The sequence below is a fragment of the Rhinoraja longicauda genome, chromosome 17 (assembly GCF_053455715.1).
Source record: "Rhinoraja longicauda isolate Sanriku21f chromosome 17, sRhiLon1.1, whole genome shotgun sequence".
Taxonomy (NCBI): domain Eukaryota; kingdom Metazoa; phylum Chordata; class Chondrichthyes; order Rajiformes; family Arhynchobatidae; genus Rhinoraja; species Rhinoraja longicauda.
In genome coordinates, this window is record NC_135969.1 from 12,508,720 (window position 1) to 12,525,933 (window position 17,214).

The following is a 17,214-nucleotide window of genomic DNA, read 5'->3' on the forward strand; positions in this document are numbered from 1 at the left end:
TGTTCTATGTTCCTTTCCTGTTGACCAGGAGCCCAAGGTTTGAATGTGAATCAATGATTCATCTGCAATCCCCAGCGACTAAAAAACATTGTTGTCTGTGGTCAGAAAAAATAAAGCCAGTCATTTACTTTTAAAATTACGTCCAGCAAACCATGCATTTTTATTTTAATAAAATTTTAAGAACATTTTGAGAATGACAAGGCTCAGTCCATTGTTCAACATTATTGCTCATTGTCACTTTACCCAGTTGCTGTACGATGCTCTTGTTATTCATCCATTCCACCCAGACCCACCCGGTCCACTTGCCTCCTGCTTGACCAGTTTGAGTTCCACCTCAACAGGGTAGTGGTCACTGATGTCCAAAGCCTAAATGTCAAGGGGAAAAAAAAACTGGTCAACATTTGCATTTTTGTAGGGTAAAATGATGGGCATGAAAATGGACCATCTCTGCTCACAGCTATAAGACATAGGAGTAGAATTAAGCCATTCGGCCCAGCGAGCCTGCTCCATTATTCAATCATGGATGATATATTTTCCCCACTACACCCCATTCTCCTGCCTTCTCCGCTTAACCTTTGACATCCTCATGAATCAAAAACCAATCAACCTCCGCTCTAAAAATTCCTGGTGGCTTCGCCTTCACCGCCATCTGTGGCAATGAATTCCCCAGATTCGCCACCCACCCACTGGCTAAAGAAATTCCTCCTGGTAGGAACTGACAGTCCTTCCATCATACACCTGGCGCAACAGGTAGTGCTGCTGCCTCTCAATTCCCAAACACCCGGGTTCAATCCTGACCTCGGATGTTGTCCGTGTGGAGTTTGCACGTTCTCCCTGTGATCTGAGTTTCCTCAGGGTGCTCCAGTTTCCCACATCCCAGGGAAGTGCGGGTTTGCAGATTAATTGGCCCTCTGTAAATTGCCCCGAGCGTGCAGGGAATTGATGAGAAAGTGGGATAACGTAGAACTAGTGTGAACAGGTGATCGATAGTCGACGTGAACTCGGTAGGCAGAAGGGCCTTTAGTTTTCCGTTTTAGAGACACAACATGGAAACAGGCCCATCGGCCCACTACGTCCACGCTGACCATAGATCGTCCGTTCATGTTATCCCATTCCCTACAAACTAGGGGGCAATTTACAGAGGCCAAACAACCTGCAAACCTGCACTTCCTTGAGATGAGGGAGGAAACCGGAGCACCCGGAGAAAACCCACGTGGTCACAGGGGGGACGTGCAAACTCCAGACAGACAGCACACAACAGACAGACAGCTTGTATCCATGCTGTATCTCTAAACCAAACTGAACTACACTAAACACCTGCAGTACCCTCCCTCTAGGCCTCTCGATGCCTACATTGATCCTGTCAAAGAGAAGGGGTTAAAATTCCACTTTTTTAAAACTAATTCACTAACCTGCTCCTCGGACAGTTTCAGCGCTTCCTGGAAGTTGAAGGGCTTTGCGGAATTTGGAACAATCCCCCGAAGAAAGGTATTCCCATAAACAACAATCCTGTCAATGGCAGCAACAGATATAATTAGAGACAGTGCCTGCAGCACAGTAAACAGAGAATTCACTGTGGACTTCCCGCACATCAAGAGAAACACTGCTTCACAAAAGGCACATTATAGAGGAAAACATACAGGTAAGGGATGTGATCTTAATCCAAGCTTGATTCATCTTGAGTCAGGAAGCTTGATTCATTTCGAGTGAGGCGCAGTGTTGATTTAAACCCGTTGTAATATGTGTGTTTAAATTGATTTGTGATCCATCTTTTTGTTCACGAATTCAATCCGTGTATATACACAACGTTGGCAGTCTTTATCTTGTGTTGAGTTCAGAGTTCACATATAATTTATCTTGATTTTCAAAGCACCATTGGTGCACGGAATAATCTATAAGGGCAGAGAATGTGAAACTCCAGCACAAGAGGAGAATATATTGTCAGCTAACATGGCAGCTGTTAGCAGAGATGGGGAGTAAAGGGTAAAAGGTGGACTGTGGTGTCCCATAATGATAACAGGGGTCATAGATTTTAGATTTAGATTTAGATTTAGATTTTTAGATTTAGATTTAGAGATACAGCACAGAAACAGGCCCTTCGGCCCACCGAGTCCGCGCCGCCCAGCGATCCCCGCACACTAACACTATCCTACACCCACTAGGGACAATTTTCACATTTGCCCAGCCACTTAACCTACATACCTGTACGTCTTTGGAGTGTGGGAAGAAACCGAAGATCTCGGAGAAAACCCACGCAGGTCACGGGGAGAACATACAAACTCCGTACAGACGGCCACCGTAGTCAGGATCGAACCTGAGTCTCCGGCGCTGCATTCGCTGTAAGGCAGCAACTCTACCGCTGCGCCACCGTGCATAGCTGTTTATGATTTACATGTAGAATTTAGAATCAAAGAAACTATACATGATACCGGGGAGACAACTAGGAACTGCGAATGCTGGTTTACAAAAAAAAGACACAAAGTGCTGGAGTAACTCAGTGGGTCAGGCAGCATATGTGGAGAAAAGTGACGGGTCGGGATCCTTCTTCAGAGTGAAAGTAGTGGGCGGAGGGGAGTGGGAGGAGGAGAAGTGCTGGAGTCGAGAAAAGACCAGAACCTCCCCTCCCCTCTACGCTCCCCCCTTGCCCCCTTCCTCCACCCTAGTCCTTTTACCCGTTCCACAGTTCTCCACGTTGTTTCTCTTGAGATCACACCTTCCCTAGCCAACAATAGACCTACCTCCATGCCTGATTAGTGGTCGGCCCTGATTGTTGCTGGTCTTTTTTCGCCTCCAGCTCTTCATCTCCACCTCTCCCCCTCCCCTCCCTCCACCCCTCCACCCCCCTCCCCACCCCCACCCCCACATTCTGTCTGAGGAAGGGACCCAACTTGAAACTTCACCCATCCTTTTTCTCCAGAGATGCTCGCTGACAATATATTCTCCTCTTGTGCTGACTCGCTGAGTTACTCCAGCAATTTGTGTCTATCTTCTGAGGAAAACAGCTACATTTTAGCAACCACTGGACACTGAGGGATGGGCCTTGTGTAATAACCTTTCAAACTTATTGCTGATGGAAAGTTTGGGAATGAAAAATTGATGCTAAGTTGACGTACTGTAAACCTTATAAGCAAAAGCAATGATCTGCTTGGTAGATGGAATGATGATAGATCAATGTCCTGTGTTATATGATTGCAATTTTAATGAATAAAGTATACTTTGGGGGAGGTGGGGGGAGACTTTTCACTCTATGTTGCCGCACTCTTTACCCTCCAGCAACCAAGCTGTGGTATTCAGGCAGCTCCAAGTCATTGTCGATTCATTCACTGAAGCACCTAAGAGAATAACTGCAAGGCAAAGTCTCTCCCCTTCTGTTATAGAGGATCCCTCACCAACGTCTCCTGTGTGTCCCGTAGCTCTGTTCTTGCCCCCCCCCTCCCCTGGTCCTCACCTTTCACCCCACCATCCTCCGCATCCAACACATCATCCTCAGACGTTCCCGATCCCACCACCAGCCACGTCTTCCCATTTCCATCCCCTTCCGCCTTCTGCGGAAACCGCTCCCTCCGCATCTCCTTGGTTCACTCATCCCTTCCCACCCAAACCACCGCTTCCCCAGGTATTTCCCCTGCAACCGCAGGTGATGTAATATCTGTCCCTGCACCTCCTCCTTCCCCTCCATCCAGGGACCACTGCAATCCTTCGCTCCATGTTCTCCAGAGATGCTGCCTAACCTGCCGAGTGACTCCAGCACTTTGTGACCTGTTTACATGCCGTATCCCTAAAACTAAAACTAAGCAGCAGTCACTAATGCTTACTCTGGAGAATAGAGGTTCGCATACACCTCCTCAAACATCACCGGCTGCATCCGGTGTTCCCGATGTGGCCTCCTGTACTCGTCTTCCCATTCCCACACTGACCTTTCTGCCCAGGGCCATCGTCCATGACCAGAGTGAGGCCACACACAAACGGGGGGAACAGCACCTCATATTCCGCTTGAGTAGCTAACAATCCAACGATACGAACATTGAATTCTCCAAACCAGAGGCAATTTACAGCAGCCAATTAACCTACAAACCCACACATCTTTGAGGTATGGAAGGAAATACATGTGGTCGCAGGGAGACTGTACTAACTCCACACTGACATCATGCGAGGTCAGGATCGAACCTGGGTCTCTCGCTGTGAGGCATCAGCTCAATGTGCCGTCCCGATATGCTATCCTACATGCTATTGCCATAACTCACAGCAGGCACCTCAAAGCACAGTAAAGATGTCTCCTCAAAGCCCACACCCAGGGTAGCAAGCCCTCTGTTCTGCTGACATTCTGAGTGCTTATTACATTCTGTTGCCTCCATTGGGGTGAAGCTACATCATTCACATGCCCAATCCAAGACTTCTGAAACAGAACATATTAATTCAGTTTAGTTTAGAGGTATAGCTCATAAATGGGCCTCTCGGCCCACTGGGTCCGTGCTGACCAGTGATCCCCGGACACTAACACTATCCAACAGAGTAGGGACAATTTACAATTTTTACCGAAGCTAATTTAACCTACAAACCTGTATGTCTTTGGAGTGTGGGAGGAAACCGAAGCACCCGGAGGAAACCCACGTGGTCGTGGGTGGGTCATTTACTTGCATTTCGTCCCTATCCCTCTAAATCCTTGCTATTCATATATCTGTCTATTGAAAGTCATGTCATCCACAGGGTGGCATAGTGGTGCAGCAATAGAATTAGACAATAGGTGCAGGAGGAGGCCATTCGGCCTTTCGAGCCAGCACCGCCATTCAATGTGATCATGGCTGATCATTCTCAATCAGTACCCCATTCCTGCCTTCTCCCCATACCCCCTGACTCCGCTATCCTTAAGAGCTCTATCTAGCTCTCTCTTGAATGCATTCAGAGAATTGGCCTCCACTGCCTTCTGAGGCAGAGAATTCCACAGATTTACAACTCTCTGACTGAAAAAGTTTTTCCTCATCTCCATTCTAAATGGCCTACCCCTTGTTCTTAAACTGTGGCCCCTGGTTCTGGACTCCCCCAACATTGGGAACATGTTTCCTGCCTCTAACGTGTCCAACCCCTTAATAATCTTATATGTTTCGATAAGATCCCCTCTCATCCTTCTAAATTCCAGTGTATACAAGCCTAGTCGCTCCAGTCTTTCAACATATGATAGTCCGGCCATTCCTGGAATCAACCTAGTAAACCTACGCTGCACGCCCTCAATAGCAAGAATATCCTTCCTCAAATTTGGAGACCAAAACTGCACACAGTACTCCAGGTGCGGTCTCACCAGGACCCGGTACAACTGCAGAAGGACCTGTTTGCTCCTGTACTCAACTCCTCTTGTTATGAAGGCCAACATTCCATTGGCTTTCTTCACTGCCTGCTGTACCTGCATGCTTCCTTTCAGTGACTAATGCACTAGGACACCCAGATCTCGTTGTACGTCCCCTTGTCCTAACTTGCTGCTTAACAGTGCCAGAGACCTAGGTTCAATCCTGACTATGGGTGCTGTCGGTACAGAGTTTGTACATGCTCCCTGTGATCACGTGGGTTTTCACCGGGTTCTCCGGTTTCCTCCCATATTCCAAAGACACACAGGTTTGTATGTTAATTGACTTATATAAATCTTCCCCAGTGAGTAGAAGTAGTGTATGGATGATCGTTGATTTCCGCGGATTCAGTGAGTCGAAGGGTTTGATTCCATAATGTATCCCTAAACTAAACTAAACTAAACTAAACTAAACTAAACTAAACATGCCAAGGATGATATATAGACCTCACAAATTTTGTTTACCACCTTTGAGCCAAAGATTGCAGATTCATAAACCATCAACAGCAAGCTTATAATAATTTCAATATTGGACTTCTCCTGCCTTTTCGGCAAGATTTTTAAACTACTCAGAGGATATAAAAATAACTTATGGTCAAATTAAAAGAGTTTAGGATTCGGCCAGTATCACCCTTGGACACAGTGGTGGGTGTAGAATGTATGGTGATTTATAAGATGAAGGTGGATGAAAGCTAAGTGATAAAAATGTCAAAATGTTAAAGCTGTGGGTAAAACTCTGGAGACCAGGACTACACACAGGAAGCTCTTTCAGGCACAATGGGATTACAACGTCTCAGGCTGTATGTAAAATATTATGATTCAATGGATCACATTAATTATAGATTAATATTGCAAAACAGATGGCCAGCAGTGGGCTGCATGAAAAATATCACATGCTGGCAGTAAGTTTTATTAAGGGTGCCTTTGGGAACACAGTCACGTTGCAGGTAATATTGCAGTATTCTAGCCTGGGATTCTTTTTTTTAAAAAGCAATCCATGGAGAAAAGGCTTTATGAATAATACATTAACTTGTTGCTGCCGGTAACTCTTCGATCTTCTTTTAATGAGATGTTAGGCGCGCTGAGGATCTTAGCAACAGACTGAGGTAATCTCACCTCAGGCAAAGTGGACTTCACTCCTGATTACCCTCGCATTGTCAGAAGGAAATGGCCGGTGCCAGTCCTAGAAACATAGAAAATAGGTGCAGGAGGAGGCCATTCGGCCCTTTGAGCCAGCACCGCCATTCATTGTGATCATGGCTGATCGTCTCCAATCAATACCTCGTGCCTGCCTTCTCCCCATATCCCTTGATTCCACTAGCCCCTAGAGCTCTATCTAACTCTCTCTTAAATCCATCCAGTGACTTGGCCTCCACTGCCCTCTGTGGCAGAGAATTCCACAAATTCACAACTCTCTGGGTGAAAAAGTTTTTTTCTCACCTCAGTTTTAAATGGCCTCCCCTTTATTCTAAGACTGTGTGGCCCCTGGTTCTGGACTCGCCCAAAATTGGGAACATTTTTCCTCCATCTAGCTTGTCCAGTCCTTTTATAATTTTATATGTTTCTATAAGATCCTCTCTCATCCTTCTAGGTCCTGTCCTGGGTGGGTGGTCAGAAAATTAGCGAGGCGGGGAGCAAGTATTGACACAACTCTTGTGGGACCTCTTGCCTAGCTCATTAGTATTGGAGGGAGGTGGGAGGACTCCTTGGGAAATGAGCGCTGAAAGTAAATTGAGAAAAAAAGATAACGGGAAAGAGGAGGCAATCAGTGAACAGCAGTAATAATAATTCTCATCTGTATGGTTCTTTTAAAGTAGCAAAGATTTTTAGATTTAGATTTAGATTTAGAGATACAGCTCAGAAACAGGCCCTTCGGCCCACCGAGTCCACGCCACCCAGCGATCCCCGCACACTAACACTATCCTACACACACTAGGGACATTTTTACATTTACCCAGTCAATTAACCTCCATACCTGTACGTCTTTGGAGTGTGGGAGGAAACCGAAGATCTCGGAGAAAACCCACGCAGGTCACGGGGAGAACGTACAAACTCCGTACAGACGGCGCCCGTAGTCCGGATCGAACCTGAGTCTCCGGCGCTGCATTCGCTGTAAGGCAGCAACTCTACCGCTGCGCCACCGTGCCGCGGTGCCCCGAGCTGATTCACAGGAGAATGACCAAAAATAATCCATATCTCCACTACAGTTATCTCCACTATTAAGACAGTTTGAAAAAAAAAAAGTTTGGTCAGTGCACCTTAAAGGAGAAAGAGCAGGGAAGCAGAGAGATTTTGGCTACAAATTCCAGAGCGAAGGACCTTGGAATAGTGGAACAAATAAATTTGGGAATAAACAAGAATTTAGAGTTTGGAAGATGGCTGGAAGAGATGTAGGCCGAAGGAGATTACAGAGGCAGAGATGGGTGGGGCTGTGGATGGGTTTGAAAAAAAGCATGAAGGAAGTTATAAAACTGAACTTTGTTTAAATGGGATCCATTGGAGATCATCAAGCAATGAAGGTCTTGGAATGAGCGGGGCGGCACGGTGGCGCAGTAGCAGAGTTGCTCCCTTGCAGCACCAGACCCAGGTTTGATCCTAAGGGTGCTGTCTCTACAGATTGTGTACGTCTTCCCTGTGACCGCATGGGTTTACTCCAGTTCCCTCCCACACTCTAAAGACGCACAGGTTTGTAGATTAATTGTCTTCACTACGATGTAAAATTGTCACTGGTGTATTGGATAGTGTTAGTGTACGGGGTGATTGCTGGTTGGCGCGGAATCGGTGGGCCAAAGGGCCCGTTTCTGCACTGCGTCTCCCCATAGAGTTAGGATACAGGTAGCAGAGTTTTGAAACAAGTTTATGGAGAGTGGAATATGAGAGGCAACCATGTGTGCATTAGAAATGCAGGAGACCCCTGCATTACTGGTGGGGTAGGTGGAGGATGGTAATACCCGTGGAAAATGGGTTGTACTGTGATTTCTATAATGCAAAGTTGTACAGGGCCTTGGTGAGACCGCACCTGGAGTATTGTGTGCAGTTTTGGTCTCCTAACCTGAGGAAAGACGTTCTTGCCTTAGAGGGAGTACAGAGAAGGTTCACCAGATTGATCCCTGGGATGGCGGGACTTTCATATGAGGAAAGACTGGATAGACTGGGCTTGTACTCGCTGGAATTTAGAAGACTGAGGGGGGATCTTATAGAAACATATACAATTCTTAAGGGGTTGGAGAGGCTAGATGCGGGAAGATTGTTCCCGATGTTGGAGTCCAGAACCAGGGGTCACAGCTTAAGGATAAGGAGGACCGAGATGAGAAAACATTTCTTCACACAGAGAGTGGTGAGTCTGTGGAATTCTCTGCCACAGAAGGTAGTTGAGGCCAGTTCATTGGCTATATTTAAGAGGGAGTTAGATGTGGCCCTTTTTGCTAAAGGGATCAGGGGGTATGGAGAGAAGGCAGGTACAGGCTACTGAGCTGGATGATCAGCCATGATCATATTGAATGGCGGTGCAGGCTCGAAGGACCGAATGGCCTACTCCTGCACCTATTTTCTATGTTTCTATGTATCATCTACCCGTGTGCAAGAAACTAAATTGAAAAACAAAGTGCATATTCATTCTTTTTTTTAATATAAGGTCATAAGTGATAGGAGTAGAATGAGGCCATGAGGCCCATCAAGTCTACTCCGTCATTCAATCATGGCTGATCTACCTCTCCCTCCTAACCGCATTCTCCTGCCTTCTCCCACTGACACCTGCACTGATTAGGAAACAGCTGAACTAATCAATTATTACTCAATAAATACCGTGAGAGTTAATTTTATCATGTGTCCCAAATTTTAATGGCTCGTGAATTCTGTAAAGGTGAATTTCAGTAGCCCAAAGCAGTAGAAGTCGGGTGGGGAAACGTCACCTGTAGTCAAGTTTAGAGTTTACTGAAGCACGAATGAGGGCAGTATTACAGGTGAGCAGGTTATATGGGGAACCAGGCAATATTATGGAGGAGGGAATAGGTGGTCTTAGCAATCTCATGGACAAGAGGTCTGAAATTATTTTCAGAGATCGGGGTGGGAGTTGCAAGAAAAAAAAAAGCAAGGCTACAAATGGTTAACTTTAAAATTGATCTTGTGAGAGATGGGTAAAAAGGGTTAATTGATTTAAACTAAGGACCATGAGAAATAGCTGACCTGACTAAGAACCGCAAGAGTAAATAGTGACATTCCGAGGATAAGGGCAAGATATCCAAGGAACTAGTGATGTTCCAAGGATAGGGGCAAGATATCCAAGGAACTAGTGACGTTCCAAGGATAGGGGCAAGATATCCAAGGAACTAGTGACGTTCCAAGGATAAGGGCAAGATACCCAAAGAGTAAATAGTGACATTCCGAGGATAAGGGCAAGATATCCAAGGAACTAGGAGAGAGGGCAAGATGACCAGAGCACTAGGGGAGAGGGCATGAACTACTCTGTACTGCGCATGCGTAACGACCTAAATGAATATTGCAAAAACGCCCCGCATGACAAGATGCCTCATTTAAATGTACATGCGATGTATGATGTGGGAGGCAACGGGGGCGATGACGGTAGATTGTGCACCTCAGTGCTCCGATTGGAAGGAGCCCGAAGGGGAGGAATTTAAGATGTCACAATTGTAATGTGAAGTGAATAAAAAGAAGGGATTTTCCCGACCTCGGTGTGTCTTGAGAGGGAAGGCACCCAACTCTGCAGACTTGCAAATAAAATACTTGTTTCTCTAGATTGTCTCGAGCATCGTAATTGTGAGCACTCACATTTGCATCTCACAGCTTGGGGGCTCGTCCGGGATCGCCACTCCGGCCGGCTGACGGGAGTATACGGAAGAAGGGATGGTGCACCCCGCTGAGTTCAGCGGTCTCAGACTCCTTGCTTGCCGTCAGCGGTTTGAGCGAGTGATACCTGGACCAGAGACTCGAGAAACAAGTGGGAGGAACAGGAAATCGCGAGGAGCTAAATCGAGTGATTCTTGTGCACAGGACCCGGGTAAGAAAACTGATTATTAAGTACTACTCGGGCGATTACAGCTAAGATCGGAGGGGAATTCCGATCGGGAGAATAAATGATCGGAGGGGAATTCCGATCGGGAGGATGGGCAGTGAAAACGGAAAGCCCAAAAGGGAGGGGAAGGGCGGTAAGCCCAACCCCCGCATTCCGCCTGATAGTCCGTTGGGGCGAATGCTGAGCCATTGGTGGCAGGGAAAAACCCAGGGATTGGCGAAGACAAAAATTATTAAGTTCTGTTATTTTGATTGGCCAAAGGAACCAATAAAAGGGAGTTCAGTCTGGTGGCCATGACTGGGCTCCGATGAGGATTGAGTACGGCAGGCACTAAATGTGTTTGTTAATTCAAAAGCTTCCCCTAATCTGGAGGAAAGTTGTTATGCTTGTAAGGGGAAAGCGAAGAATAAATCACAGGCTTGCCGATGCCTCGGAATAAATATTAAAGGAATATAGTAGAACTATAGAAGATAGAAATAGCGTAATAGGTAGCACAGTGACGATAGAGACGGAACGGAGTGAGAACAAGGACTGCATTTAAACTGACTGACCAAGTGCACTAACATAACATAAGACGAATACAATGAATAAAATAACTGCAGTTGAACTACTAAGTAGGAAGTTCCCCGTATCCAAAGAGGATATTAAAAAAAAAAACACTCTGAGAAATGGAAAAAACAAAGGACGAAACAATTGGTTACGAAATGGCCCACGGAATGATATAAATATGATATAAATTTTGATATAAATTTTGATATATTTATATTTTGATATAAACATGTGTGATGAAATGGGAGTGTTAATTAAGAACTATAAGCCTAAGGATAAATCAGAAACCAGAGTAACGAAAAAGGAAAAATAACTAGACGTACTTAAATTGTTTAGAATAGAAGGAGAAAGGCTGAGGAAAGCATAGCAGGAAAAGAATACCACCCCAAACAAGGGTGAAAGACCCCCAAAACAGCATGAAAGTCAGGAGCTTCAGGAGAAAAAAAAATCAACTCTGTACCCCAGCCTATGGGACCCTGGGTATCCCCCTCCCTATTCCAGCCAGGACGGAACAAAGCAGTGCCCTTTGGTAAAAGGGAATAGTGGAGATAGAGGGAGAAGTCACAACTTGGAACGATGAGCAAGACATAAAGGAATATAGACAGAGAAGGGGGCAGCGGGAAAAGGAAAGGATGAAGCAAGAAGCACGGGAACTAGAAGCAGACATCAAAAGGCTGCAGGACCTCAGGGACAGAAAGATTTATGGGACCCGTCAGGCAGCAAATGAGGAGTATGAGGGAGACAGCAACGTAGAAACACAGGCATGTAATCAGCAGGCATCAGAGGCAGGACAACAACTGCTCAGGGCCAATTTCGTGACTAAATCCTGGCCTGATGTGAGGAAAAAGTTAGAAAAGGTGGATGATTGGAATGAGAGATCACTACCTCAGTTGCTTACGGAGGCCCAGAAAGTGTACGTGCGGAGGGATGAGGAGAAACAGAAGGGAAAGGCAAAGATTATGTTACAGGCAGTAAAGCAAGTAGTAGACAAGGAACAGGGAAGTACAGGACGGCGGGGGAGTTACGCCCAAGGCAGAGGGAGAGGAGGCGGCAGAGGCCGTAGAAGAGGGGGATATGGAGAAGGTTACGGCAGGGGCCGGGGAAATACGGGTACGGGACAAGGTTGGAGGACAGGGCCTTCAAACTGTTATTTTTGTAATAAGGAAGGACACTTCAAAAGGGAGTGCCCTGAGCTTGTAGCGGAGTCCCGCACGTACAGTATGATGGAAAATGAATAGGGGGGGTCAGGGGTTCTCGTCCTTGGGGTCGAGGGACTATAGAAGGGAGCCCCTGGTAAATTTAAAAATAGGACCCCAAGGAGAAGATACGGTGTTCATGGTAGATTCAGGAGCGGAGCGATCAAGTGTGACCAAAGTACCAACAGGTACGGAGGCAGGACAAGGGAGAGTAAAAATTACCAGGGTAGGGGGAACTGTGATGGTAGCTCCCGAGATAGGAGGAGTGAATGTAAGGTATGAAAACCGGGAGGCGGTAGAGGACCTGATCTTAGTACCCCAGGCTGGCGTAAATTTAATGGGCAGAGATTTACAAATACAATTGGGAATAGGCACAGCACCGGTAGAGGGAAGAGTAGTGGTCCAGTTGTATACTCTGTATAGATGGAAAAAGACATAGTGGATACGGTATAGTGAATGGGGAAACTATGGAGGAAATTGAAAGTGGCAGGCTGCCTGATAGTTGGTCAGCCCAATCTTGTGAATTATATGCACTAATGAGAGCTTTGGAACTATTGGAGGGAAAGGAAGGAACAGTGTATACCGACTCAAAATACGCCTTTGGGGTAGTACACACCTTTGGGAAGATCTGGAAAGAGCGAGGAATGATAACAGCTCGGGGGAAAGAATTAGCGCATGAGCAATTGATAGGACAGACACTGGAGGCCTTGCAGAATCCAGAACGGGTAGCCATAGCACATGTGGCAGGGCATCAGAAGGGTAACACCCTGGAAGTCCGAGGAAATAGGGCAGCAGATGAGGTGGCAAAGAGAGCAGCCACAGATCAGACAGTAGAAATGATGTCACTGATACCTTTAAGGGAACCAGAGGAAAAGATACCTATCTTTGGTGAAAAAGAGCAGGAACACATGAGAGAAATGGGAGCCCGGCGTACCCCAAATGGGAAATGGTGGACACCACCGGATGGAAAGCAGCTATTGAACAAAGAAATTATAAGGGAGTTATTAGGGAGGTTGCACGGGCAAAGCCATTGGGGAACCCAAGCCCTCTGTGATACCCTCCTCAGGACCTACGCTTGCCGTGGGATGTATACCATGGCCAAACAAGTCATAGGGGGTTGTGTAATATGTCAGCGAATCAACAAAAAATCATGAGAGCAGTCCCAGGAGGAGGACAACCATTGACAATAAGACCCTTCCAAAGAATACAGATAGACTTCACCGAGTTGCCCCGGATACAGAGATGGAAATACCTGTTAGTGGTAGTAGACCATTTCACTAGATGGGTAGAAGCATTCCCTACAGCAACTGCCACCTCACAGTCGGTAGCCAAGGTATTATTGGAGCAAATTATACCCAGATATGGGATTGTGGAAACATAGACTCAGATAGAGGGACCCATTTTGCCTCCAAAACACATAAAATGATATGTGAAGCATTAGGAATTGAATGGAAATTACATACACCATGGCATCCCCAGAGTTCCGGAAAGGTGGAAAGAATGAATGGCACCTTAAAGACCCAAATCACCAAGTTAGTAGAAGAAACGAGACTCCCCTGGACTAAGTGCCTTCCAATAGCCTTGTTAAGAAACCGAACGGCACCTCGGAAAGATATAGGGGTATCCCCATATGAAATGTTATTCGGGCTCCCGTACTTAGGAAAGATAGAAGGGATCCCAACAATACCAGGGAACGACGTGTTCTTAAGGAACTATTTACTGGCAGTATCCCAATCTCTTGCAGAACTAAAAACTAAAGGATTATTGGCCCAGAGCCCGCCACTGGATTTTCCGATTCACTCAGTCAAGGCTGGAGACTGGGTACTAATAAAAACGTGGAAGGAAGAAAAGTTGCGACCTAGGTGGACTGGACCCTACCTTGTGTTATTAACCACCGAGACAGCAGTACGAACAAAAGAAAAAGGGTGGACACACGCAAGTCGATTTAAGGGTCCCGTGGAGGCCCCACCAGACAATATCAGCCCGTAGACGGCACGTGGAGGAAAGGAGCCATTGACTTTGGTATTCACCAGGACCCCGCACGGAAAATGAAGACTTTGTGCTGGTGGATCGGGTGCTGGGTGGTTATCCAGGTTGTGAGTAATGTAACATGCATAAAAATAACTATACCACAGAATAGAAGGGCCACCACCATCCCATTTGATGTATGTGAAGGAAAATGGTGGTGTGGTCATAGGATGTATGTATGCACCCATCCCTGTAAAGATTGGCACGAGGTATTCACTTCATCTAGAGAGGGGTGGCATAAGCCCACCTATCAAACTGATAGGTGGAGAGTATATCAAAACCCAAATGAGGGATTGCCAGGACGTGTATATGTAAGCATACAGAGGGTTCAAATGAAGGAAAGTGGTAGGTATTGGATATGTGCAGATAAAACAGGGAAGGACGCATGCCTGAGGTTTGAAATAAAGGTAGAACGGGACGGATATATGGTAAAATATGAGGATAAGGGGGGAATGTTCCAGATAGAAGACAGTCAGAGTAGGGATCCCTGGGTTACCCCAGCACCACCTGTAGTCAGCAATGTCACCACGGAGTATGAGCCTAAGGATTTAAATATAATGATAGTAACAGGAGAAATAGAATTAATGCAATTGTATGGGGAGGGAATACCAACAGGGGGAAAGGGAACCAACACCTGGCTTACCTGGATGATGTACACGGCCAGAAGTATGCAACAAACCAATTGCTACGCCTGCGCCAGAGCTAAGCCTCAGCTGGTCCCCGTACCATTTCCCCTGAATTGGAATAGGACACCTGGGGCTATGTCATGTATACTACAACTATTCACGAATCCCATAATACCAAAGAATGAGACCTGCCAGAAATACCATTACCTATTCCCGGCTAGTAACAACAACACGAAGGGTCAAAGGAAAGACCCTCGACCTCCGCCATTCACCATTCCCCTCGGGGAGGAGGGATTTGAGTGCTATACAAGATATAACCCAGATGGACAGGGAATGGGGGAGGTGCTAAACTGCAATCAGACGTATAACATTACAGCTGAGGAACAGGGGTCACTGTTCAGTAGCTCCTGGCTGAGAAAGCAGATAGTCAGTAGAGCCGATGTCTGGTGGTGGTGCGGAGAGGATACCCTGTGGCCCCGGCTACCAGGGTCATGGACGGGAACCTGTACCCTTACACAACTGATGATGCCCTTCACCATAGCAGTAGAGCATGCGGTCAAACTCAATGAAGGGGGCCGACGACAAAGGAGAGAGGTGAGAGGATCATTTGACACACACATCTATATAGATGCAATAGGGGTGCCAAGAGTGGCACCCGATGAATTCAAAGCCAGAAACCAGATAGCTGCTGGCTTTGAGTCCATACTCTTCTGGTGGTCCACAATTAATAAAAATGTGGACTGGATCAACTACCTATACTACAATCAACAACGCTTTATAAATTACACTCGAGATGCGGTTGAAGGATTAGCGGAACAACTGACAGCTACCAGCCTAATGGCCTGGCAAAATCGCATAGCCTTGGACATGCTCCTGGCTGAGAAAGGGGGTGTGTGTGTGATGTTTGGGGAACAATGTTGCACCTACATCCCCAACAACACTGCTCCTGATGGGTCTGTATCAAGAGCCCTAGCAAGTCTCACCTCCCTCTCTATCGAATTGGCCGAAAACTCTGGGGTAGACACCTCCTGGACCGGGTTTCTAGACTCCTGGTTTGGGAAATGGAAGCACATCTTTACATCAGCCCTAACATCAGTGGTAGTTGTGATGGGGTTGATGTGTCTATTCGGATGTTGTATCATTCCCTGCATACGGGGGTTGTCTCAGCGATTGATAGAGACAGCCCTGACAAAGAACGACATCACCATGATGGCCTGCAGAGTACAGTATGACCAGCAGGAGGAATATAGAGAGGCAAAGACTCTGCTGTTAGCACTAGAAAAGGAGGAAATAGTATAAATCAAAGTAGCGTGGCATAAGAAAAAGGGTGGATTGTGAGAGATGGGTAAAAAGGGTTAATTGATTTAAACTAAGGACCATGAGAAATAGCTGACCTGACTAAGAACCGCAAGAGTAAATAGTGACATTCCGAGGATAAGGGCAAGATATCCAAGGAACTAGTGACGTTCCAAGGATAGGGGCAAGATATCCAAGGAACTAGTGACGTTCCAAGGATAGGGGCAAGATATCCAAGGAACTAGTGACGTTCCAAGGATAAGGGCAAGATACCCAAAGAGTAAATAGTGACATTCCGAGGATAAGGGCAAGATATCCAAGGAACTAGGAGAGAGGGCAAGATGACCAGAGCACTAGGGGAGAGGGCATGAACTACTCTGTACTGCGCATGCGTAACGACCTAAATGAATATTGCAAAAACGCCCCGCATGACAAGATGCCTCATTTAAATGTACATGCGATGTATGATGTGGGAGGCAACGGGGGCGATGACGGTAGATTGTGCACCTCAGTGCTCCGATTGGAAGGAGCCCGAAGGGGAGGAATTTAAGATGTCACAATTGTAATGTGAAGTGAATAAAAAGAAGGGATTTTCCCGACCTCGGTGTGTCTTGAGAGGGAAGGCACCCAACTCTGCAGACTTGCAAATAAAATACTTGTTTCTCTAGATTGTCTCGAGCATCGTAATTGTGAGCACTCACATTTGCATCTCACAATCTCTTCCCAGGGACAGGGTTAGAGTGAGCGGGTGTGTGTCTGACATACAGAGTTTGTAATGGGGTCCAAAGCCAAGAGTGTTTAATTGAAGTCAGTTTCATCATCCTAGTGGCACAGTGACACAACTGGTAGAGCTGCTGCCTCACAGCTTTGGAGATCCTGGTTCGATGCTGACCTCAAGTGCAGTCTGTGTGGAGTTTGCACGTTCTCCCCATGACCACATGGGTTTCCACCCACATCCCAAAGGCAAGCGGATTTGTAGGTTAATTGTCATCTGTAAAATTGCCCCTAATGTGTCGGGAGTGAATGCGGAAGTGGGGTAACATAGAACTGGTGTGAACGGGTGATCGATGGCCTTTCTGGGCTGAAGGGCCTGTTTCAATCTTTCAATTCAATTCCATTTAAGTCAATTCATTTCAATTCAATTTATTC

General features: G+C 46.4%; 1 protein-coding gene across 1 annotated transcript in view; it reads right to left on the bottom strand.

The window, feature by feature from the left end:
* Window positions 1-245: 245 nt before the first annotated feature.
* Window positions 246-17,214, bottom strand: part of dnase1l4.1 (deoxyribonuclease 1 like 4, tandem duplicate 1) — a 46,704-nt gene continuing 29,735 nt past the window's right edge. Inside the window, exons 7-8 of the mRNA XM_078414144.1 lie at window positions 1,413-1,509; window positions 246-366 (exon numbers count right to left, since the gene is read on the bottom strand). Of these exons, the coding sequence (XP_078270270.1) occupies window positions 271-366; window positions 1,413-1,509 (193 nt within the window). The 3' untranslated portion in view covers window positions 246-270. The remainder of the gene's footprint in view (window positions 367-1,412; window positions 1,510-17,214) is intronic.